Source organism: Halichoerus grypus, chromosome 11 (genome assembly GCF_964656455.1).
Source record: "Halichoerus grypus chromosome 11, mHalGry1.hap1.1, whole genome shotgun sequence".
Classification (NCBI taxonomy): Eukaryota; Metazoa; Chordata; class Mammalia; order Carnivora; family Phocidae; genus Halichoerus; species Halichoerus grypus.
The window spans coordinates 10,498,615-10,522,773 of NC_135722.1; the positions used below are offsets into that span (position 1 = coordinate 10,498,615).

At 54.9% G+C, this 24,159-nt stretch overlaps 1 protein-coding gene across 2 annotated transcripts; it reads right to left on the minus strand.

Annotated features, from left to right (window-relative positions):
* Positions 1-7,828: 7,828 nt before the first annotated feature.
* LOC118547262 (membrane-spanning 4-domains subfamily A member 15) lies at positions 7,829-23,956 on the minus strand. Of its 2 annotated transcripts, XM_078059143.1 has the most exons (7): positions 23,937-23,956; positions 14,982-15,234; positions 12,438-12,560; positions 11,334-11,390; positions 9,324-9,416; positions 8,877-8,990; positions 7,829-7,945 (listed from the first exon to the last, which is right to left on the minus strand). In XM_078059143.1, exons 2-7 carry the CDS (start codon positions 15,204-15,206, stop codon positions 7,829-7,831), a joined length of 729 nt encoding a protein of 242 aa, XP_077915269.1. In that variant the 5' UTR covers positions 15,207-15,234; positions 23,937-23,956. The 2 variants fall into 2 exon arrangements, with proteins under 2 accessions (XP_077915269.1, XP_035966517.2); XM_036110624.2 differs by lacking the exon at positions 23,937-23,956 and having other exon boundaries at positions 14,982-15,206.
* Between the last annotated feature and the right edge of the window lie 203 nt (positions 23,957-24,159).

Genomic DNA, 24,159 nt, shown 5'->3' on the forward strand with positions numbered 1-24,159 from the left:
AACTCCCCTCCCCCCCCCACCTTTAGCATAGTAAAGGTCCTGAGAATTCCTGCAGAGGAGTACTCTATTTTAATATTAAGGGCATTTCCCAAACTTAATTGGCTGTGGAAGTTTTTTCTCAAAGTCTGTTGATTCTACAGTGGTTCTGGGGGGAACGCTTTTGGGCAAAGTGGCCTTAAACTAACAAACTTCTGGTTCTAGGGGTTTCTTGGCCTTCTTTGCCCTCCCACTGGTTTTCTTCTGTGCATATGGTGGTGGGGGTAGGGATTGGACTGTGATCTCTAGGGGCCACGTCTCTCATGGGACAGGGAGCTGCTGCAGAGCCATCCTGCCACCAGGAGGGAGGGGTGCTGAGGGCGGGACTTGCAGAACTAGAGGGACAGCCTGTCTGCCGTGAGGTTCCCACCTTCCGAGGAGGGCGTGACCTCCGAGTCCTTAGAAGACTCATGCCCTGTTGCCCCCGCCCTCCGCCCTCTGTTCCCCCAGAACCCCGTGCAGGGCTGCCCAGGGTGGAGGTGGGCTGACCCTCCCCTCTTGGCCTTGGCCCCTCCCCCATCCCTCAGCCAGCCTGGCATCCCCAGGGGAACCAGCCAGGGCCCAGATTCTCTTTGGTCCTTCAGCTCCTGGAAGGCAGGGCCAACAGGGACTGAGCTGGGGAGCCCCCTCCAGCCCCCAGCAGAGTGGATCACATCATGAGTGCTGGACATGGGCAAGGCTGGCTCAGATCCTGGCTGTGTTCCCGGGAGCCTGGACCTTGGGCAGGTTGATGACATCTCACTATCTCCTTGTCCCCTGGGGGGCGGGGTGTTAATGCCTCTCCCAGGCACAGAGGAGGGGGTGGGGTGTTATAAGGATTAAATGGGATAACGTCTGCAATGCGCAGGGCCTCGCAGATAGCAAACGCTCCGCAAACATCAGCCTGTCACATGCCTGGAATCCCACCACCCAGGCTCCACTTGGTCTTCATCCATTCCTCTATTAAGACTTGATTCATCCTGGGCGCCTGGGCAGCTCAGTCGGTTAAGCATCTGCCTTCAGCTCAGGTCATGATCTCAGAGTCCTGGGATCGAGCCCCACATCGGGCTCCCTGCTCAGCGGGGAGTCTGCTTCTCTGCCCCTCCCCTGGCTCATGCTCTCTCCCGCTCGCTCACTCTCTCTCTAATAAATAAATAAAATCTTTAAAAAAAAAAAAAAGGACTTGACCCATCCTGTCCTTATTGCCCTCAGGGGTGATCATGGGGGGAAGGGGTGCGAGAGTTTGGGGCTCCTGGGGGAAGGGGGTAGGTGTGGCAAGGAAAGGAGAGGACTGGGTGTATGAGTGTGCTGGGTGGTCTGAGATTCATCTGTGGGGTCTGAGCTGAACACCATGGGGACCCAAGCAATAGCGAGTGAGATCTGACAATGGGAGGTTTGTGGTCAAGCAGACAGAAAACCTGAGGCCCTGATCAGTCTGTGCTGGGGAGGCCTAGAGGACAGGGTAGCTTCTGAGGGTGTGTGTGCATGCATGTGTGTGTGTGTGTGTGTGTGTACGTGTATATGTGTGTACACGCGTGTATGCGTGCACGTGTGTATGCGTGCACATGTGTGTATGCGTGCACATGTGTATGCGTGCACGCATATATGTGTGCACGTGCGTATGCGTGCACATGTGTGTATGCGTGTGCACGCACCAGTGTGCGTGCGTGTGTATGTGTGCGCGTGTGTGTGCGTGCATGTGTGTGTATGCGTGTGCGCGTGTGTATGTGTGCACGCACATGTGTGTGTGCATGTGTGTCAAGCAGAGACAGGCAGGAATTGAGAGATACTGAGTCACACCATGTGACAAGGGGCTGGTGGGGGACTGGTGGGCCAGCCCTAGAGGGTGTGGTTTTAGTGGCTGCCAGTTAAAAAACAGGGGAAGGTCCCCTGCAAGGAGCCCAGGGGCCAGCAGGACACGGAGGCCTCGCTCTGGGGTGGAGTCAGGAGGCCTGGACTCTAGTACTGGCCCTGTGTGGTCCTGGGCAAGTCCTTTCCCCTCTTTGGGGCTCTGCTTCCTCATAAAAGTGTGTGTGTGTGTGTGTGTGTGTGTGAGTTTCTGGGATTGGAATGGAAGTCGCTATGACCCCTCCCAGCAGGCAGCAGGATGGGCTCTAGGTAGTGAGTTCCTCCCTGGGGTAGATGCTCTTGGTGCCCCCCACTTCCCATTTATTGGGTGAGGTGGGGCGCCCTTTACCAGCTGCTGTAATGCTTGGGGCTAAGGGCTGTAACTGCTCCCTCCTGGGGGTTTAGTTACAGCCCCTCCCCCCCAGCCTGCAGCCAGTGGGGCATGAAGGGACAGTCCCCTGGCTTCAAGGTGGGACCAAGCATGCGCTCCTGAGCACCGGCTGACAGTGGGATCAGGCTGAAGCTCGCAGTCAGCTGAAACCCTCTCTGTCCTTGGCTTGCTTCACCTGCCCTGCCCTGCTTTTTGCTCTTTTTCTCTCGAGAGCACTCCCTCATACACCCGTTGCCCAAGATCTTCATCTCAGGCTCTGCTATGATAGAATCCGACCGAAGACACTCCCCTCCTTGTTCCTGCTGTGGGGGACCACTCACCTGGCCCTGGGACCTCCATTCAGAGCTTCCGGCCATGCTCTGTCCCCCGGATCCACCTCAGCCCCACAGACCCGGCACCAGAAGATCAGAACATCCTTTAATGTTAGACTTTGGATCTTTTCCCTCCTGGCCCCACCTTCTGCTTCATGCCCAGCAGCGTGAGCGGCCAGCATCTTCCCCACCCCCCAAACCCAGGCGGGTGAAAATCTTTGCACCCTCTTTACAGCTGCAAATTTCCTTTGGCAAACCGCACCTGTTGACAATTCCATCCGTTTACAGTGCGGGACAGATGGCGTGAAGATGATTGATTGTAAATCTTTCATAGAGTCCCGGGTTGAGCCTTTTAAAATATCTTTCTAATTTTGGATCCTTTCACACATTTCCAAAAGTAAAGAGAATGGTCCATCGCCCGGGCTGCAGGGGTCAGGGGCTCACAGGGGACCTTGTGTGTCAGCTCCCAAACTTCCGCCATCGGGGAACAATACTCGGGCATCCCATGGTTTGTAAACATCGTGGTATTTATCTCTAAAAGATAAGGACTCTTTAAAAAGACTATGATCAGGGGCACCTGGGTGGCTCAGTGGGTTAAGCATCTGCCTTTGGCTCAGGTCATGATCCCGGGGTCCTGGGACCGAGCCCCACGTTGGGCTCCCTGCTCAGCAGGAAGCCTGCTTCTCCCTCTCCCTCTGCGTGTGTTCTCTCTCTGTCAAATAAATAAAATCTTAAAAAAAAAAGACTATGGTCACATGTCATAACTAAACAAAGCGCGTTGGAGTTTTGGTGTCCCGGGGCGGGCGGGGGGGGGGGGGTGACGCCCAGTGCGGTGCGCAGTGTGTCTACATAACCATGCTCCTCCGTGGCACAGAAACATCTCTTGCCCAACCTCTGCTACCTACTAGCCTTCAAATATCTGGTCAGTGTTCAAGTTTCTCTGATGGTCTCAGGAGCATCTTATTACGGTTGATTTGTGTGACTCAGGATCCAGGCCCACAAACTGTATCAGCCTATCGGGTGGGGCCCGGGCACCCTGTCCCCGTTCTGCCCCTGAGCATGGCGCTGCGCTCTTGGGGTGTACAGATCCTGAGGTGGAGGCTCTGGGGGTTCCCTCCCCGGGCTCCTTTCCCATCTGGCTTCTCCTTCCACCTCGCCATGCCGAGGGTGGGCTGGGATGCAGACAGAGCCCAGCGGCCGCTCCTGATGGCCATGCTGCCGACGTCAGCTTGCTGAGCACAGCAGAGCGCTTCGGAGCTGATGTTGGGTCTGGGCTGCCTGAGTTCAAACCTTGATTCTACCACTTCATGGTTGTGAGACCTAGGGTGCATTATTTGACCCCCTGGCCTTGGTTTTCCCCTCTGCAAAGTGGGGATAACAATACCTCTGGGGGGAGTTGCTAAAGAGTTCCATGAGTTAGAATATTAAAATGCTTCCGGCATTATCGTCACCATGCACTCACGGGGGTCCCTCACACCCAGCAGTCATGCCTGCCCCAGGTCACACACACAGCCACGTGGAGAGCAACCTGCCCTACGCTCACTTAGCTGTCACGCCCACTGTAAGGTCACTCACCTTCTCTCAGGCCTGCTGGGCTGGGCAGCCCTTCCAAGAGCGGTAAGCTGGGCCATCAGCAGCTCTGGAAGGCCCACTTCTCCTGGTGGCACACCCACCCACTGCAGTCTCCAGGATGGCTCGTGCCCAGTGACCTCCCGCAGTGTGTGCACCTGTCAGCAGGTGCTTTGCCCTATTCATCGCCCACACCTTTAGTTCCTTAATCGTGGGATGAACATTTTTCCAGAAGCTGTGGTTTTTCATGCGGTTAGAGGCTTCTGCTCCACCACTCAGTCCCATACAACATATAACACACACACACGCACGCACGGACGTGTGTGCACACCACCGTGCACCCTTGTTCATTAATGGACTCCCTTATTCACAGAAGCTTTCCTGAGCACTTAGGATGGGCCAGGCACACCGCTATGTGTGGAGGTCCAGGAGTGGAGGAGGGACTGCCCTGCCGTTGAGGAGCTCGGACACTGTGACCGGCAGAATAATGGTCCCCAGCGATGTGCCCCGTCCTAGTCCTGGAACCTGTGACTTGGTACCTTCCACAGTCAAAGGACTGGGTAGGTGTGATTCAGTGAAGGATCCCGAGAGGGGGAGATTATCCTGGCCTACCCGGCGGCATAATCACAGGGTCTCTCCCCAAGGGGGGCAGGGGGAGCAGAGTGAGAGTGACCGGAAGGGGCGGGGCTGCTGGCTTGGAGGAGGGAGGACAGGGTCACACGCCAACCAATGCTGCAGTCCCTGCAGGCTGGAAAAGCAAGGAGACAGCTTCTCCCCCGGAGCTTCCACCAGGAACGCGGCCCTGCCAATACCTTGATTTTAGGACTTCCGACCTCCAGAACCGTAAGGTGATAGACATGTTGTTGAAAACACTAAGTTTGTGGTCATTTGTTACCACAGCAACAGGAAACTGAGAGAGTTCAGTGGGGAAGATGGTCAGGGAAGCAAGCAACTGTGTGGCGGAGAAGAGACATGACCTTGGATAGGGGGGTGTGGGATACAGCCCAGCAGAGGCCACCTCACTAGACAGGGGAGAGAAGGATGAGGAGACGGAAGCCTTCCTGGAGGAAGCGGCATCTACACTGAGGTCTGAAGGTGGCTGGGAGTTCAGTGGGACAGACAGGAGAATGGGGGGCAGCCAGGGGACTGCACTCCAGGGAGAAGGAGTCCCCAGGCTCAGGACAGCCATGGTTCAAGTGCAGGAGGGTGGGAGGAGACAAGAGAGGTGAGCAGGCTTTGTCTCCGGTGCTTTGTCACCTTTGCGGGACGTCTGGACTTCAGCCTCAGGGCAAAGGAGAGCCTCGAGTGGCAGAGCAGTGACACGATGACTTCTGTGCCTGCAATAATTCCCTCTGGCTGTTGTCTAGCCTAGAGATGGGCCGGGCCAGCTGACAGATGGGGACACAGGCTAAGTCAGCAGGCTGATGTCACGACACAGGTGAGAAATGACAGTGGTCCAAAGGTGCTGGAGGAGGTTGGAGAGAGTGGATCGAGTTGAGAAGAGCAAGGAGAACCGGTGGGGGTGATTATATGTGAGGCTGAGGGTGGGGGACCAAGAGTGGCCCTCGGCTTCTGCCCGGGCCCTGACGGACACAGGGAACATAGGAGGGAAAATGGCTTGTGCTGGGGCAGAAGCTGTAAATTCCTTTTCAGTGGGACATGAGAGCAGATGCTGAAGCTGGCTCACGGGAGACGCCAGGGGGGAGGCAGACTTGGGAGCAGTCAGGGTGGTGACAGATGGCCAATGTAAGTTCCACGAGAGCAGGGACTTTGGCTCATGGCCAGTATCCCGGAGCCTGGACACCCAGTGGACACTCCATAAGCACCTGCTGAAGAGCGTGGGGTGCACAGACGAGTCCAGGGTAGGTGAACTTGAGGGATTGATGGAGCTGTTATTATTCATACAAGGCTTTTTAAAAGCCCATTGATCTTGGTGACGATGAGGTCAAGGGCAGCAGCCTTGGAGAGAGAGATTTTGGCAGAGTGAGATGGAGGGGAGGAAGCAGACTCCATCAAGAAGAGAAAAGTAAGCCCTGGTGGAAGGGCTTTCCGGGGTCAAGACAGACCTTTTAAGCTGGGAGGGACTGGAACACGCTGCATTTTCACACTCACAAAATTTAATTGGGCAAAACTCTCGGCTCCGAGTCCTCCAATCTCGTCTATTGCTTTTGAGAGTCGAAGCTGGTTGTAACCCCACTCCAACTCTGCACTCACACAGCCTGGGAACCAGAGCTTCCTTAAAGGGGGCAGATGGCTGAATGGCACTAGCCAACCACCTGCCCTTGGGAAGATCTCACAGAGAGGGCAACATTAAAACAGGGTTTTGAAGGAGGCGCAGGAGTTTGTTAGATGAAGAAGTGGGGGTGCTGAGAAATGCAGCTCCATCCCAGTCTTTGGGATGAAGAAGCAGGAGGAAGGAGGGGAAGGGGTTGGTGGAAAGCACTTGGTTTTGGACCTGGGGAGCGTGTGGTGAGACAGGGGCTCTGACGTTAGCTGGAGCTGAGTTCAAATCCCAGCATTGCCTCGTACTAGCTTGGTGGCCTTGGGCACTTGATTTGACTTCTTCAAGCTCCCGTGTCCTCAGTTGTAGAACGGGGTTATGGATGCCTGCTTGTTTGGGCTCAGGTGGGGAGAGACCAAGTGCCAGGATCACACCACACAGACCCCAGCTCCCAGAGATGCCCCCTTTCTGTGACAACGGGACCCAGGTCTTCTGATAAATATGGGACAAGCCTTCGAAACCCCCAAGGTTAAAAAGAAAAAGTCATTGCAATGAGACCAGCTCAAACTGTAAGCCACACTGTTTATTTCCCTCTGTGGTGTGGAAACCACCACCCACCGGGACCTCTGACATGGGGTAGAGGTGTCTCCTTTGCCCCAGACGCAGCCCGCAGGGGTAACCTACAGGGGCAGCTCTGCTCCTCAGGCTAGGGGGAGGTGGGGAGGGGGCCGCCATGGCTGTGCACCCGTGGATGCTGACTGGGGTGCCCCGGGCTGGCTTCAGCAGTCCCCTGAAGCCTCCCCAACCCTGGGAGGTGGGCAGGGCTGGAGCCAATACCGACTCCATTTTACAGATAAGGAAAATGAGCCTTTCCAGGGGCATGGGGGGATATCGCCTGACTTAGAACAGGACTTTGGGGAATCCTGGGGAGCTGGGCCTTAAATGCCATCTAGTTAATGCTTGAGTTTCCAGGAAAACTGAGGCCCATGGCACAGCAGCAGATGACAAAGCACAGAGCTGGTCCTGGGGCCTGGAGACCCGAGGTCAGGCCACGGCCAGCTGTGTGGCCTCAGCACTTGGACTCCGTACTCTTTTCTGGAGAATTCTGGGCTCCTGAGATTAAAGATCGTCCCAAGGCCTGAGGGAGGACATTGAACCTGTCTGCCAACGAGGCCAGAGCTGCCTCCCCATGAGCAGAGAGAAATGCAGAGCGGCAGGTGGGGACATTCCCAGCAGGGTGACAGGGCCCAGGATGCTGAGGGACACACACCCTTGACATCAACTAGCTCTTTTAGGAAAGAAGCCACCGAGGGAGATGTGTGGGACAGATGTCCCCGGGGAACGCTTCATTTGGGTGCCACAATGTGTGAGGATGGGGTGGGGGGATGGGCTGCCCCTAGGTTAACGCGGTGGGGGCGGGGAGAGGCTGGGCCCCCAGGGGAAAGCCTGGCTTCCAAGCCCGCGGAGTGACCTCTACTCTGATGACTCCTTGGGCATATATGCCACATTGTCGTAGGCGGGGGGCGGAGAGGCTGCGGGGCTGGGGATGTTGAAGTCAGTGCTGAAGGCGTTGGGCAGGAAAATCACAGGCTGCAAAGAAAAGAGAACCCCCGACAGTCGTGGAGGGCGCCGGCGCCTCCGGGCGGTGTTGCAACAGTGCCCCCCTGTGGGCATTCTGAGAACAGCGCCCTCGTAATGAATTCCGTTAGTGAATTGGCCGACTCACCTGTTCGACGAATATTTCAAAAATATTTACGGGGGACCAACTATGACCCAGGCGTTGCGAGTACAGCAGTGAACAAAACAGAGAGAAGTCGCATTTCTCTAGGAGCTAAAGGTCTGGCGTTCTCTCTCCTTGGGCTGCCCCTGCCCTGGCTCCCTCTCGGGGGTTCAAGGGTTAAGGCGACCCCTCCGGATTGGTTTCGCTCCCTGGGAGCACGCACTCCTCCGCACAAAGCCTTTCAGTGGCCTCACCTCCAGTTTGCAAAAAGCCACCTCCCGAGCAGCACCCACACCCTAGGGCCTGCATTTCCCGCCTGAGGCCGCCTTTACTGTCCCCCAATGCCCTCCTCCGCCTCCTTTCGTCCTCGCTGTCCTCCAGATTTGGGGAAGCTAAGCTAATTTCCCCGAGTTGTGCTGCCCTTGGTGCTGCCCCTGTCCGCGTCGAGGCCTGTGAACTCCTGGAGGGTCCCGCTCATCCGGGTACAGCACCGCCCCGGGGCCCCTGCGCCCCGACCTCCCGACGCTCTGCGTCCAGGCGCACAGAGCAGCTGGCCCCTTGGTGCTGGCGCCCCCTGTGGCCGCGAGGAGAATAGTTCCATCTTCCCCCAAAGACTTCACGGGGTCCCCGATGCACGATGTAGGAGAGTGGGGGGCGCATGGGAGCGCAGTCCCTCGCAATTGCTAGCCCGAGGGAAGAAGCAAGAGGCTGGAAGAGGAGCCTTCCAGCCAACAGCCTTCCTCAGAGGCCGCGGTTGGGACCTCTGTGTGGACGTGGGGGGAGGGGGCGGGCGGTACTCACCGTGTTGGCTTGAGCGCGGGTGGCTTGGCACCCAAAGTGGGTGGCAATTACCGCGATGAAGAACTCGAGGATGGTGAAGATGGTAAGCACGGCCAGATAGCCCCTGCCCAAATCCTGGGGACACACCCGCAGTCAAGGCAAGCCCAGCGCTCCAGAGCCCAGGAGGAAAGGGCCACCGAGGGACAGTAACTGGCCCGAGGTCACACAGCCAGGCGTGGCAGTGCCCGTCCTGGGCCCTCCCCTTCCCTCTACTGGGCTGCCCTCCGTGGCCCCCGCCCCCAGGCCCGCTCTTGGAGTAGGTCAGGGGCTCAATATCCGCATGGGGTCTCTCAGGACTGGCAAGCCCTGGGCCTCCCCGCTCCGCACACTCCCGCCTTCCCCCACCTCCTGGATGTGGCTCTAACATGCTCTGAGTGTTCCCACTCCTGGGGGCGTCTGACAACACACCCAGTTAGTGACACCAAAATCCAAGAGCAGAACGGCTGTCCCCGCAAAGGCCGCCATGGCACTGAGAAGGTTCGTCCCCAGGCTGCTCCGCACCTGCAGGAGGGCGAGAGACAGGAGGGAAAGGAGCGGAGGGAAGAGGCCAGGAGGAGAAAGGAGAAAGGAAGGAGGCAGCAGCCCTGCCTGCCATGGTGTCCGGTGGCCAGGGCACAGGGGCCACCCTGCCATGTGTGCGGTGTACTTCCTGACCCCTCTTCCTTCTCCCCTGGGGCCTCAGGGGCTGGCCCTGCAGCCTCCCTTACCTCTGTCGTCTTGGAAGCTGCTGAGGGCGGACAGACCTCCTCCGTGGCCTCTCTGGGCGAGGTCTGCCGCAGGCTCCTGGCCCACCCTTACTGCGCCCACCCCCGCGCCGAGCACCTTGCAGGTGCAGCTGTCCCAGGGGCTGGAGTCGGGGAGGCCTTCTGCTGTGGACACTGAGGCCCAGCTGGGAGAGGTGATGGGGTCATTGCCGTGAGCTTCCGGGTGGGGGTGGGCAGAGCAAGGTGCTACAGACCCTGGGGGGCACTGGTCAGGGGACAACGAGAGGCAGGTGCGGAGGGCCCTGAGCTGAAGGCAGGACAGACCCTCACGGGGAGGCCTAGGGCTTCAGGGCAAGGGCATCTCTGGGTTGTCCAGGCGACCACTCAGGGCTCACCCTCCCGTCGCAGCCAGAACCTAATGCTCTTTTGATCTAGTAGTGGGAACCTGTGGCTAAACAGCCCTGGCCTTAAATTGGAGACCACTCGTGGGGGGCTGGGACTGCAGGACCTTCTCAAGTTCAAAGATCCCTGACACTTATTTTTCTTTTCTTTTCTCTTTCTTTCTTTTTTTAATGACATTGAGGAGGTCATGGAGACCAGAGCCAACAAAGTACTATTGAGTAGCTGCTTCGGCCAGGCATTGTCCCAGGTCCTGTGAGCTTGGGGACAAGTCAGGTCCCTGCACTCCTGGACTTTACGGCTTGGGGGGTCCCCGAGTCCAATCCTGGTTATGATCCATTTTCCACCCAGTGCCCAGCATTGGAGAGCTCCCAAGAATGCAAGTAGGACAAGGAATCCCCCCTTCCATTCTCAGTGGTCTCCCTTAAACAGTGTCCCTTAAAATAAATCCCAAAGTGTCCTCTAGGTCCTGACTCCTCTCCCTCCCTTCCCCCTCTGAGCTGTGTCCTCCCTCTCTGCCTCCTTCACCTCTTGTAATCTGCCTTGGCTCTTCTGTCCCCCTGCCCAGGCTCTTCCCCATGTTGTCTTCCTGCCTGGGAGGCTGGTCCCCAGGCTCTTCTGTGACTGTCTCCTTCTGAACAGCGAGCTCAGTGACATCTGTCCTGGGAACTCAAACTGTCCTTGCTGAGCAGAACGACTCTTCCCTTGTGGCACTTTTCCTGCTCTGTAACTACTTTGTTACTTGGTTTTGGGTGTCTTACCAGACACCAGAGTGTAAGCTCCAGGAGGGCAGGAACTTGACCTTCGCTGCTGTGTTCTCTGAGCTGGAGCGTGCTGGATGCGCTCCCATTCAAAGCCCCCATTGCCTCCCACTGCCCACAGAGGGGTCCGAGCCTCCACCACGTGGACCCAGTGCATCTCTCCACTTGCCTTCGCAGACCTCTGCCCTGGTCACATGGAGCCGCACATGGTTTCCGCAGCTCCCCTGCCCATGACCCCTCCCTGCCTTCTCGTGCTTGTCCCTCCGTATTTCTAAATCCAAGGTGCAGCTTATCCGTGTCCTCTTCCAAGAGACCTTTTTGATCTCTCCTTTCTCTGAATGACCATGAGCGCTTGGTCTGTGGACCCTCACTTTCTGCCCTGTGTTGCTAAGTGTATCTTGGTTCCTCCTGTCCCGTGTCGGGGCTGTCTGGGTGTCCTCCGGCACCTGTCACTCAGCAGGCCCCCAGGAAATGTTTGTTGAATGAGTGAACAGACGGGAGGGGCAGAGTAGAGGGGAATCAGTCGTGGCCCTGGGTCCCCCATTCCCACTTACCAGGCAGCTGGTGTGGCTCTTCTCGGCTGCTACTGAGAGCGACCCAGAGATGACAAACTGTGTGAGGAAGAGGGGACCCTGGTGAGGCTTTGGCAGGGGCACTGGGCAGGCCATGCCATGCCTGGGCTCTGTCGGGACCAGGGAGAGGGCAGCAGCCTCTTGGCTGTCACCTCCCCTGCCTCCTGGGATCTCTCTGTAAGGGTGTCCCCTGGTTACTAGGGGGTCCGCCTGGGGAACTGGGGCCATAGCTGGCAAGGTGCATGTGTTCAGTGACATCATTCACGTGTCATGCAAATCTGGCTCCCTCTAAAGGGGGAATTGTTACAAAGTGTTAGTCACCGTTTGCTGCAGAATCAAGGGCTGGTAACCAGCTCGCACATGCATTAGCTTTGGATGTCCTCAAACTCTGGGGTAGGTAGGGCCAAGACTGTGCTTTTTAGATGAATAAGCTGAGGCTGGAGATTGCCTAACTTGCCTAAGGGACTCCATGGTGAGACGCAGTGGCAGTGGGGCTGGGATTCAGACTCCACTGGCCTCACTCCCAAGCCTCTACTCTCCCGGGCCAGCTGGGAGACGGAGGCGCAGACGGGGCTGTGTGAACCCTGAAGTGTTCTTTGATGTTGGAGATTTACCACTAACCATGTGCTCCCCGATTCTGCTGCGGGGGGCCGTGGTGGGGGCTGACTAAGCTGGTTGGGGTATGGGTAGAGGAATGGACTGGGGGGCTTCAGAGCTGGTCAGACTCCCAGTGGACAGAGTTCTTGGGGGGCTGGGACCCACAAGGGCAGTTGAAGGATTTCTGCAGGCTGCGGTTTGGATGCAGGGTGAATTTAGTATCCAGGTAATACAGGTGGTTACTGTCCTTTATCTCTGCCCTCATCCCCTGCATCCCATTCTTTTTGGGAGCCTTTTCTGTGGCAGGTTCTTTGCTGGGAGATTTTCCCAGGCAGGAGTGGTGTCTGGTTTAGATTTATGATTAGGGTTTGCAATTAGGAGTTAGATTTAGACTCAGGCCCCTGCCTCGCTCGGATGGCTGTGCCCAAAAGAATGTAGGGGGGCGGGCGCAGAGGGGAGAGGTGAGCCCCAGATGGCCCCGGCACTCACGCAGGCTCCTCCCCAGAAGGGGACACCGCCTTCGATGAAGAGCATCCCCACGTGGCCGCGGCGGACCATGAGCAGCACGCTGCCGAAACCCAGGTGGATGAGGCCGATGAGGATCTGGACGGTCTGCGGGAACCCGCGCGGCTCAACCAGGCTGGCGGGCCGGCTCCACACCGCCCCCTGCCGGCCGCGGGGAGAGGGTGGCAGGGCCCTGCGCGCCCCCGCGAACTCCCCGCCCCTCGGAAATAAACTCGGATTCTGCTCTTTTGAAGAGACATCCTCATAGCAACCCTGAAAGACTGTTTTAAGAAGGGAAGCCAGCTCCCACATCCGCGAGACCACCCTCCCTTCCCCCTATTTCCATGTCTCTATGAGTCTGCATCTGCTTAGTGCTCTGACCCATGCTACCTGGTTTTCTTAGCTCTCATTTCAATGACACAGCAGTCCCTGCACTGGATGCCTCACATTCCACACCACCCCCCCCACCCCGGCCCCGGCCCCCTGCAGTCTGCAGTGAATGTCCCCTTGAGCAGCTTTCTTAGCTGAGCATCTATCACGGATCCATGCAAGCCAGCTGTGAGCTGCAGCTGCCTCCTGCCGAGCTGACATCTGGGCTGGATTTTCTTTTAGAGGTGGTTTACCCCACCGATCCTTTCCCAGAAGGAGGACGGTTTTCCCAAGGAAGGGGATATGTGTGCTTCTGGTAAGTTCTGCCACATGTTTTTCATATGTTTTTGGTAATGATTGAATTCTAGAACCGAGTGGGCACATTAGAGGCCCCCACATCCAACCTCTGCTTAACCCAGGAGCCCTTTCCAGCTCCTGACTTCTTAACAGGCCCCCTCAGCGGGGAGGTGCTCACCACCGCTCAAGCCATGGTGGCCCGTGTCCGGGCAGTTGTGACCGTAAATGGCTGGAATCGTTTTCTTGGGGTCACGTGGAAGATGCATGTCTTTCTAACATGAGTGCCAAGAAATTGGCTATTTATGGGCATGGCCACCTTGACTCCTCTCTCCCGTTCTCTCTTGAGCTGCACGTCTTTCACCTTTCCAGCTGCCGGCACCGCTCCCCTCTGCAGGCTCCTCTCCTGCTCCTGGACACCCCCACCGCTGCGGGCCCTGCTCATGGAACACCGACTGCCTCTGCTCGCATGCCTGTCTACACTGGGCAACATGTCCCTCCTTTAATCCTAACGTGATGAAGTAGGTATTATTCTGATTTGGAGACCAGGAAGCCAAGACTGAAGCAGAGATGTTCAGTAACTTGCCCGTGGTCTCCCAGCGATGAAGTGGCAGGCCAGCCATCTCTCGAGATGCTGTTCCTCTACTGGGTGACACCCCCAAATGCCTATTTATAGTTTCCTCTTTCTGTGTTTTCCAGCAGTTTAAATGTGTCTTGTCAAATCCCTTTGGAGATCATGGGTTCCCTGGTCTGCTCTGATGGGGACTGACGACCGCATCTCTGTTCACTGTCTCTAGTCCCTTCATGCACTGTGGACGTGGTGCAGCCTTTAGCGTGGAATCTTGAATTCAACCTGTTCAAGCCAGAGCTGGATGCTGCAGAGCAGTGGGAGTGAGAGTGGAACTGTATGGTCAGGCCATCCTGGGGTACACGATGCCACTAGGCACCTGTGTGGCCTTCGGCCTGACCAGCCTCTGTTTCCTAATCCGTCCAATGGGAACTGTGGTCCCTGTCTCACAAGGTGGTGATGAGATGGAAGGAGCCAGTGCGTGCACATTCCACGGCACCGTGCGTGTCCCTCTCGGGGGTTCCCAACAGATGACAGCTGTCGTCACCACCCTTATCACCATCACCATCACCACGGCCTCAGTTATGTCTACATCTTCCATTTGGAGGAACTGGGGCCAAGGGACAAACGGAAGACACTATATATGTATGTATGAGGATGAATATGTCTGTCTGTCTGTCTACCTGTCTATTTGATATTTTCTTCCCGCCTAGAAACCAGTATCTCAGCCATCTGAGATTGGCAAAGACCTCATGGGACATCTTTCACGGACCCACAGGAGCTGGCCTCTGCCCACCCCTCCAACTTCATCTCACCTCCCTCCTTCCTTTGCTAATTACATTCCAGCCCTATTAACCTTCCACTTCGTCCTTGAACAAGCCACACTCACTCCCACCTCAAGGCCTTTGCACCAGCTGTTCCTCCACCTGCTGAGCCCTTCCCCTTACTTCCCATCTACCCTTGGCTTCAGCATCCAGGTTTTAGCCTAAATGTTACCTCCCCACGGAGACCTGTCTGTCCACCGTTGCTAGTGTTGTCCTTCCCACATCCATCATGTTCAGCCTCATTATCCTGTTTGGGGTCATCCCAGTCCTTTGTTTGCCGGCGTGCTCTCTGCGGGCCCCACGGGGGATGGGTCTGTATGGTACACAGCTGAATGCTCAAGGGCTCACTAAGCATTTAGGGACCGCCTGCCCCTCTCCGAGGTGTGCGTGAATGCTCCCGTGCTGGGGCACCCTCCCTGCCCAGCACCTCTGCACACACGCATGCCTCAGGTGGTCTGGGGGTGCTACTCTTACCCCTAAAGCTTTGGGCTCTCCGGTCAAGAATGTCTCCATGGGCCGCAGCTCGGGCGGCTGGGTGGTCCTTGGCGTCTGCGCCCCCAGCGGCGGCTCCTCAAACTGCAGGACCCCGGGAGGCTGGCACCTGGAGGTGGGCAGGATGGCCAGAGGTGGGCGGAGGCCACTGGCATTGCTGGGCGGGAGGACGACAAACACCCCGTTGCTGGCGGGAGCTGCGGACATGGTGCTCGGAGGGCCTGGAAGACAAAGGCTCAGAAGCTGCTGCTGCGGCTTACACATTTGCAGGGGCCTTTCAGTTTATAAACAACATGCCCGTGTAGCCCTGTTCCCTGCAGTCCCTGAGGATGGCACCACAATCTCTGTCGTTGGGGGAGCTTCTCTCCGAGAAGTGAAGGATGTCCTAGATCAAGGGCCTTAGGTGAGGCAAGGCCAAGACTTGAGTTCCCATCTCTGACCACAGAAGCCCCGCTCTTTTTTTTTTGTTTGATTCTGCAACTTTTTTTATTATGTTATGTTAATCACCATACATTACATCATTAGTTTTTGATGTAGTGTTCCACGATTCTTTGTTTGCGTATAACACCCAGTGCTCCATGCAGAACGTGCCCTCTTTAATACCCGTCACCGGGCTCACCCATACTCCCACCCCCCCTCCCTTCTAGAACCCTCAGTTTGTTTTTTAGAGTCCATCGTCTCTCATGGTTCATCTCCCCCTCCGATTTCCCCCCCTTCATTCTTCCCCTCCTGCTATCTTCTTCTTCTTCTTCTTCTTCTTTTTTTTTAACATATATTGCATTATTTGTTTCAGAGGTACAGATCTGTGATTCAACAGTCTTGCACAATTCACAGCGCTCACCAGAGCACATACCCTCCCCAATGTCTATCACCCAGCCACCCCATCCCTCCCACCCCCCTCCACTCCAGCAACCCTCAGTTTGTTTCCTGAGATTAAGAATTCCTCATATCGTGAGGTCATATGATACATGTGTTTCTCTGATTGACTTATTTCGCTCAGCATAACACCCTCCAGTTCCATCCACATTGTTACAAATGGCAAGATCTCATTCCTTTTGATGGCTGCATAATATTCCATTGTATATATATACCACATCTTCTTTATCCAGTCATCTGTCGCTGGACATCTTGGCTCTTTCCACAGTTTAGAAGCCCCGCTCTTAACCTCTGTGCTGTATTACATGGAAAGGACCTTGAGGAGGAGCATGTACTTAAACCGCCTCCTTTTTCCAGAGAGTGCAGGTAACTCGCCCAAGAACACACAGCTAGTGCGAGGCAGAGCTGAGGCAGCACAACCCTCTTTACCCGTAGGTTCGGACTCACCTGCCATTTCCTGTCCCTCAGCCCGGGCTGAAGAGATGTGTCAGTGATGCCCCTGGGTCACTTCTGCCCGTGGAGGCTTTCTCTTTGGCCACCCAAGCACTTGCTATTAATGCAGCTGAGAAATGCATGGATTATGGGAGCATTGTGTGTGGCTGGCCCGAGCAAGCACTTTGGGGAAAAGCACCCAGCTGTCAGAAGGTGAGCTTACTAGGACACAGAAAAGGGATGAATGAATCTTCCAGATCAGACAATGAACTTAAAAAAGTCAGCCCTCCCATTGGCATTAATGGGTTCAGTGCAGGCTGTGGAGATAGAAGTCAGCATTTGAATCCTGGCCCCTTTGCTACCACGAGACAGGGGACAAGACGGCTACCTCCCCTTGCCTCAGTTTCCTTACTTATGAAGTGGGGATAATGACACTGCTACCAATCTCATAGGGCTTGGCATGAATTAGATCAAAAATAATGCACACAAACTTGATAAAAAGCCATCCTTTAGAGTGTGATTTGTTCTAATGCTACTTGCCTAAAATGTTTTCTTAAAAGTAATATGTATAAACCAGTCATGATGAACAGTTCATTTTTTTAACTGTTTAACAGTGCATTTTCCTCTGTGCTCTGACAGCTATCACACCCTCTTCTCGGGGGGGAGAATCAGCTTGCAGACCACGCAGCAAAGTCTCTGTGGGTCTGCAAAGGCTCTCAGCTGATGAGGGTTCGAGGCCCCCTGTTCTGGGGTGATGATGCTCGCAACACATGTGTCTTCTGGGGAGCCCCGTGAGCCATTTATTTGTGCAGTGTCTGACCTACATCGATGGACAGAGTGTTGGACTTGCTGCAAAGAAAATGGAGCCAAGAGCACCCACAGGCTATTACACACGTTTTCCATGACTGGAGGCACGGCCGAGGACTCAGCTACGGGGACACAGGGTAAAAATCGGCTGGCGTTTAGGGGGTGACAGAAGGCATCTGTCATTTTGAAGGGCTTCCTAACATGGCCCCCCCCAGCCTGGGAGGAGTGACGACAGGCAGTGCGGAGGATGGATCTGCACACGGATTATGCTCGGACTTCCCCATAAAGCGTCTGCTCTGTTGGGGCTCTCCTTCCTAGCAACTCACCCTGAAATGATTATTCTTAGACACGAAAACTGCTTGGAACAGGACTGGCAAACTTTTTTACTTATTTTATGGATGAGACGAGCGAGGCTCTGAGCAGCAGAGGGATTGCTGGGGGTGACTCGGCTGCTGGTTGGTGGGGCCAGGGTTCAAGTCCAAGTTAGCCCATCTCCAAAGCCTGCCTGTGCCCCCTGTTGCCGCCCCGGGGGCTGCTATTTGCCCATCGTTCCAGCTCCTTCATCCTGGGTGCCTTAACATTTGAGGTGGCCACGTGACTTGTTTTTGCTAAATAAATGTGATTGGAAGGAAATACACAGCTTCTGGGTGGAGGCATTTAGTTGTCCGAGAACCCAGACACCACAGGGCTCGTTTTCTCTTTGTCACAGTGACTCGCAATGTTCTGGACAGAGGCTGCTCCATCTGCCTGGGTCTCTGGGTGAGGACGATAGGGAGGAGAGCTCCCAGTGCGCATGGACACGAGGAGGAGATAAACCTTCACTGTGTTAAGTCACGGAGCTGTTTGCGACAGCAGCATAACCTAGCTGCTCCTGACTGGGACACTCTCCCAAAATGAATGTAAATGGGGGCTGGACACAGCGTCCATGTCCTCGAGGAACCTAGAGGCTAATAGGAGGAGCAAGAGTAGTTTGCCATTCAGTTCAACAGATGATTCTTGAGCATCTACGATAAGCACCAAGTATAGGAGCTGAGAATACAGAGATGAATTAGAACTGACGTCCTGCCCTCCCCGCACCTCGCAAGGGGGAGCAGGGTCAGCCAGTGCTGGGAGAGTCTGCGGAGCGAGGGGGAACGGATTCCACCCCGACTGCAGAACTCAGGGATGTCCCCAAGGAGGACATGGACCTAAGACAGGGGTCCTCAGCTCAGAGGGGCTGCTTCTCTACTGTCACCTCCCTCACCCCAGGCCAATTGCTGTTCTCTTTCTTCGTTTCAGTTTCCTTCTCTTCCCCACGCATTGGCCTCCCCTGCCCTGCCAGACATATTTGGGAAGCGGACACTAAGGACACTGCCAATGACGGCCTGTTCTGAGAGCCCAAGGAAATGGGAGAGGGAGAGGGAGTGAGACAGCAGGAAGGTGGGGAGTCTGGGCGGAGGAGGACCCCCTGGCCCACAGGTCCTTGCCGACTGGGGTGTGAACCCCGGACACGGAAGCTCTCTTCTTGCTCTAAGGGAGAGACAGGCCTGGGCTATTAGCTGTACTTACAGATGAGGAAATGGAGCTTCAGAGAGGGTGAGGGTGTCTCCCACGGTCACACAGCACCTCAGTGGAAGAACTGGGCTGGGTCCTGGACTCCTGCTGACTTTAAGGACCTCACTCACTCCTGGGTTTGAACCCTGCCTTTGTTGGAGGGCAGGGGCCAGCACTTGTACCCCACTCCTGGGACTAAGGATGCTGAAACGCTCAGAGTCCACAGAACAGCATCTTAGAATCGAACAAGTGAACCATTCTGCTGACTTTTCACCTCCTAAAGGCAGTTCATTTAAAGAGATCACTTGTGTCCTCACTGGCATCCGGAAAGCATATGTAACAACCGAGAGGAAAGAGGGACAACATTTTAGAGTAAAAGGACAAAGGATTTCAATAGAACAAGTGCAACTTGGTGAAAACCTCACTGCTTTGCCTGGAGAGTTGTCTGTTCGCAGGGGACGGCTGCAAACTGCCCGACACCCAGGGCGGGTTGTGGCGAGTTGCTGAGCCTTCCCCGGGGTCCGTCCTGGGTGCGGAGCGGTCCCAGAAGGGAGCAGTTGGAATTAGCAACATCTCTCCCGGGCAGGAGGTGAGAACGCGTGGAAGCTGAGACCTCGCTCTCCTCCCGAGAAGAGAAAACACCTATAAAAATAGGCTCTCTGCTGCCAGGGTGGGCTGGGTGGCAGCCCCGAGCACGAAAGTGTGACATAGTTCCTGAGACCCACAATCTCCCCTCTCCACACACCCCTGCAGGCAAGACAGCACCTCGGCACCCTCGGGACGGGGACCACCCCTCTGTCGCATTCTGGGGGCCATCTGGCCCATGCCACCGGCTCTGTGACACTCAGAAGAACTCTTTTTTTCCTTACCAACCGATCAGCCAGCTCACCCTAAACACTAATGCATGTGAGCCAGGGTCAGGCAGGTGGAAAAGAGGGGAAGTCATGGTCCCCTGTCTCCAGGAGTTTACCCACCAGTGGAAGAGCTGCCTGTGACAGACGCAGAAGGCTGCCGACAACAACGATAGGCACGTTATGAATGGCTGAATGAGCAGGGGTGGTGCTGACTCCTCATATGCCCAACCCTTTACAGTTTGTAAAGAACTGTCATCTGTATGGGAACCATGGACCCTTATAACAGCCCTGTGAGGTAGGTGTTATTCAGCCCATTTTGCAGACCAGTAAAGTGAGGGTCAGGAGTAGCAGTGTGGAATCCTAAAATGTGTACGGAACCACAAAATACCCCAAATAGCCAAAGCAATTTGGAAAAAGAAAAACAAAGCTGGAGGCATCACGATTCCGGATTTCAAGTTATATTACAAAGCTGTAGTCATCAAGAGAGTATGGTACTGGCACAAAAACAGACACATAGATCAATGGAACAGATTAGAAGACCCAGAAATGGACCCTCAACTATATGGTCAACTAATCTTTGACAAAGCAGGAAAGAATGTCCAGTGGAAAAAGACAGTTTCTTCGACAAATGCTGTTGGGACAACTGGACAGCGACATGCAGAAGAATGAAACTGGACCACTTTCTTACACCATACACAAAAATAAATTCAAAATGGATGAACGACCTAAATATGAGATAGGAAACCATCAAAATCCTAGGGGAGAACACAGACAGAAACCTCTTTGACCTTGGCAGCAGCAACTTCTTATTAGACATGTTGCCAGAGGCAAGGGAAACAAAAGCAAAAATGAACTATTCAGACTTCATCAAGATAAAAAGCTTCTGCACAGCAAAGGAAACAATCAACAAAACTAAAAGGCAGCCTATGGAATAGGAGAAGATATTTGCAAACAACATATCAGATAAAGGGTTAGTGTCCAAAATCTATAAAGAACTTATCAAACTCAACACCTAAAAAAGAAATAATCCAGTTAAGAAATGGGCAGAAGACGTGAATAGACATTTCTCCAAAGAAGACATAGAGATGGGCAACAGACATATGAAAAGATGCTCAACATCATTCATCGTCAGGTAAATACAAATCAAAACCACGATGAGATACCTCCTCACACCTGTCAGAAAGGCTAAAATTAACAACACAAGAAACAACAGGTGTTAGCGAGGATGCGGAGAAAGGGGAACCCTCTTACACTGTTGGTGGGAATGCAAGCTGGCGAAGCCACTCTGGAGAACAGTTTGAAATTTCCTCAAAAAGTTAAAAATAGAGCTACCCTATGACCCAGCAATTGCTCTACTAGGTATTTACCCAAAGGATACAAAAAATACATATCCAAAGGGGTACTTGCACCCCGATTTTTATAGCAGCATTATCAACAATAACCAAACTATGGAGAGAGCCCAAATGTCCACTGACTGATGAATGGATAAAGAAGATGTGGTATAGGGGCGCCTGGGTGGCTCAGTCATTACGTATCTGCCTTCGGCTCAAGTCATGATCCCAGGGTCCTGGGATCGAGCCCTGCATCGGGCTCCCTGCTCAGCGGGAAGCCTGCTTCTCCCTCTCCCACTCCCCCTGCTTGTGTTCCCTCTCTCACTGTGTCTCTTTCTGTCAAATAAATAAAATCTTAAAAAAAAATTAAAAAATTAAAAAAAGAAGATGTGGTATATATATACACAATGGAATATTACTCAGCCATCAAAAAATGAAATCTTGCCATTTACAGTGACGTGGATAGAGCTAGAGTATTATACTAAGCAAAATAACTCAGTCAGAGAAAGACAAATACCATATGATTTCACACATATGTGGAATTTAAGAAAGAAAACAGATGAACATATGGGAAGGAAGAAAAGAAAGAAAAGAGAGAGGGAAACAAGTTGTAAGAGACTCAAGAAGAACAAACTGAGGGTTAATGGTGGGAGGTGGGTGGAGGATGGGCTAGATGGGTGATGGGGATTAAGGAGGGCACTTGTTGGGATGAGCACTGGGTGTTGTATGTAAGTAACGAATCACTGAATTCTACTCCAGAAACCGATATTGCACTGTATGTTAACTAAGTAAAATTAAGAAAAAAAAAAAAAAAGAAATAGCAGTGTGGTCGAGTGAGACAGGCTGTGGATCTTGCCCTTGAGCATACTTGTCAAAAATGTTGAAACAGGGGTCTCAGCTGGGGGGCACCTGGGTGGTGCATTCAGCTGAACGTCAGACTCTTGGTTTCGGCTCCGGTCATGATTTCATGGGTCATGGGATTGAGCCCTGCGTCAGGTGTGCTCAGCAGGGAGTCTGCTTGAAGATTCTCTCCCTCTGCCCTCCCCCCCCCAAATAAATAAATAAATCTTAAAAAAAAAAACCAACAACAAAACAGAGGTCTCAGCTGAGATGATGCTAGGGTGAGCTATACCACAGATGGCCCTGGGAGGGGGCGCAGGGGGACTTGCAAAGCAGGGGGCTGAGGACCTACTACATGATTTGACACCCTCATCTGCAGGGTTGGGAGTGGAGATTGAGGGAGGATTTGAGAGAGGACATTTAGAGTGATCTGGGCACTGTGTGTGTAAGGGAGGGGACACATTGCTATTTGTGAGACAAGACGGAGAGCTGGCTTTAGGGAGGCTTGGAGAGACTGTTAGGCATGCCCTGCATTTTGGACCCAAGGCTGGAGCTGTGGGAGTTTCCCAGGAGATGGGGGTGTCTCCACAGGCCTGGTAAAACCCCTCTGCAGAGAGTGGGTCTGAACACTGGCGGCCTCAAGGAGGGTGAAGCCAGCTTACTGGAGCGGTGTTCAGGTGCCTGTCTCCCTGGCCCCTCATCTCCTTCCCATTAACCAGAAACCACAGTTACCCAACCGGGGGGAGGCTGGAGGAGGGCAAGCTGGTGGGACAAGCAGGGGAGGCCCACCAAGTCCCCTTGTTCCCTGCCCTGTGCTGGTCTGAGGACCAGTGTCCCGAAATCTAGTGACATGGCACAGGATTGGCCACTTGGGTGAGTAAATTGGGGCTGCTCGTCTCACCTGAGAGCAGCCAGGAAAGCCATGGGACTGCCCCGATTCCCAGATGGCCTAGCGAGCCCCAGGGCACTGACTGCACTGGCTTCCCTGGGCTGACCCGAGGTCCCCTGGTCTTCGACTGCACTAACTCACGGACCTATGCTGGGCTGAGCCCCCCAGGCAGCCAGGACTTGTCCTGTGAGCATCTCAGGGCGTCATCTTAATTCACAAGGAGGCAGAAGCAGTTTCGCTCATTCACAGTTGGAACAGCGGGGGGAGGTGTTACCAGCTGGAGGAGAGAGGCTCTAAGGATAAAATGTGCAGGATCACATCGGGGGGTGGGGGCCCTGCACAACTGGGAGGAGGCAGCTTTGCTTAGTGGTTAAGATCATAGGTCCCAGGGTTAGCCTGGGAAGAATGCACCCAACCACTCTATGAGCTTAATCTGCTGCATGACCTTGGGGGCAAGTTGTTTAACTTCTCTGGGTCTCAGTTTCCCCATCTGTCAAATGGGTGGCTCTGAAGTTGGTGGCAAGTGAGGTGCTGTAGGCTTTCAGGGATGCCCCATTCACTTCCCCTGTCTACCAGCCATGCTTCCCGACCTGACCATTGTTGACCAGGCAGGAATGTGCTCCTTCTAAGTCTCACTCTGTGACATTGGGCTGCCAGGAGGCCGTCCAGGCTCCTCCAATCCCAGCCCTCCAGGGCAGCTCAGACCTGCCCCCCTGGCCTGCAAAGGATGCCGACAGATGCACAACACATGATGGAGGAGGGCAGGCCCCCCTCCCCGCTCCCCACACCCTCCCGACTGTCCCATGCCCTCAGCAGGGTTCCACTCTGCTCGGCTGCCCACACCTCCCTGAGGGTCTGCGAGCCGGGGCAGCCCCTTTCCCTTGCTGGACCTCCCTTTCCCCATCTATGAATGGGGATCCAGACAATATTTGTCCCTCAGCCCCCTTCCAGCTCAGTATCCCTGCATGTCCGTCTCTTTCCCTTGGAGAAGCAAAAGGGCAGGGTGCCTATATCTGGGTTGGAATCACCTTTCTGCCCCACTTGGGGTCAGAAAGGAAGACTCCATTTCCCTGGGAGGATGACAAGCTCCGCAAAGGGCCCTAGGGCCTCTAGGGGATACCTGAGTCATCGCAGACTGGCTTTGAGGATAGAAGACAGACGCCCCTCCTTCCCCCACCACTGGTGGGTCCTGAGCCGGCAGGTGCCTCTCAGTGGGAGGCCCTGGGAGGTGTCCTCCCAGCTCCTAGTGCCATGTGGGATAAGACCCCCAGGTCACAGCATTCTTGGCCCAGTGGTCCCCATCCCTGCCGGATCCAATGCCCCTGCCCCCTTTCCCAGCGCGCCCCAGGGACCTGGAAGGGCGGTGGGTACTCACCGGGCTGCCTCCGCCGCTGTGCCCGCGCCGCGCACTCTGCTCGCCCGCAGCTGCCTCTCCTGAGTTCACACATATTCATGTGAAAGCCTTCCTATTCGTGTGGGGCTTGGAAATCCGCTCTGCGGTGAGCTGCTGCCTCTGGGAAGTTCGCAAGCCCCTCCTGGCTCTGAGGCCTCCACCCACCTGGCCCGGCCGAGGGGCTGAGGCAGCTGCTGGTGGGAGA

What these genes read in the sequence shown, in the direction of transcription:
- LOC118547262 (XM_078059143.1), bottom strand. Translation starts at nt 15,206, where the DNA reads ATGTCCGCAGCTCCCGCCAGCAACGGGGTGTTTGTCGTCCTCCCGCCC. An exon ending in CCTTCTGGGGAGGAGCCTGC is followed by an intron (nt 11,391 to 12,437) that starts GTGAGTGCCGGG and finishes TTCCTCACACAG; the next exon opens with TTTGTCATCTCTGGGTCGCT. An exon ending in ATTTTGGTGTCACTAACTGG is followed by an intron (nt 8,991 to 9,323) that starts GTGTGTTGTCAG and finishes GTGTGTCCCCAG; the next exon opens with GATTTGGGCAGGGGCTATCT.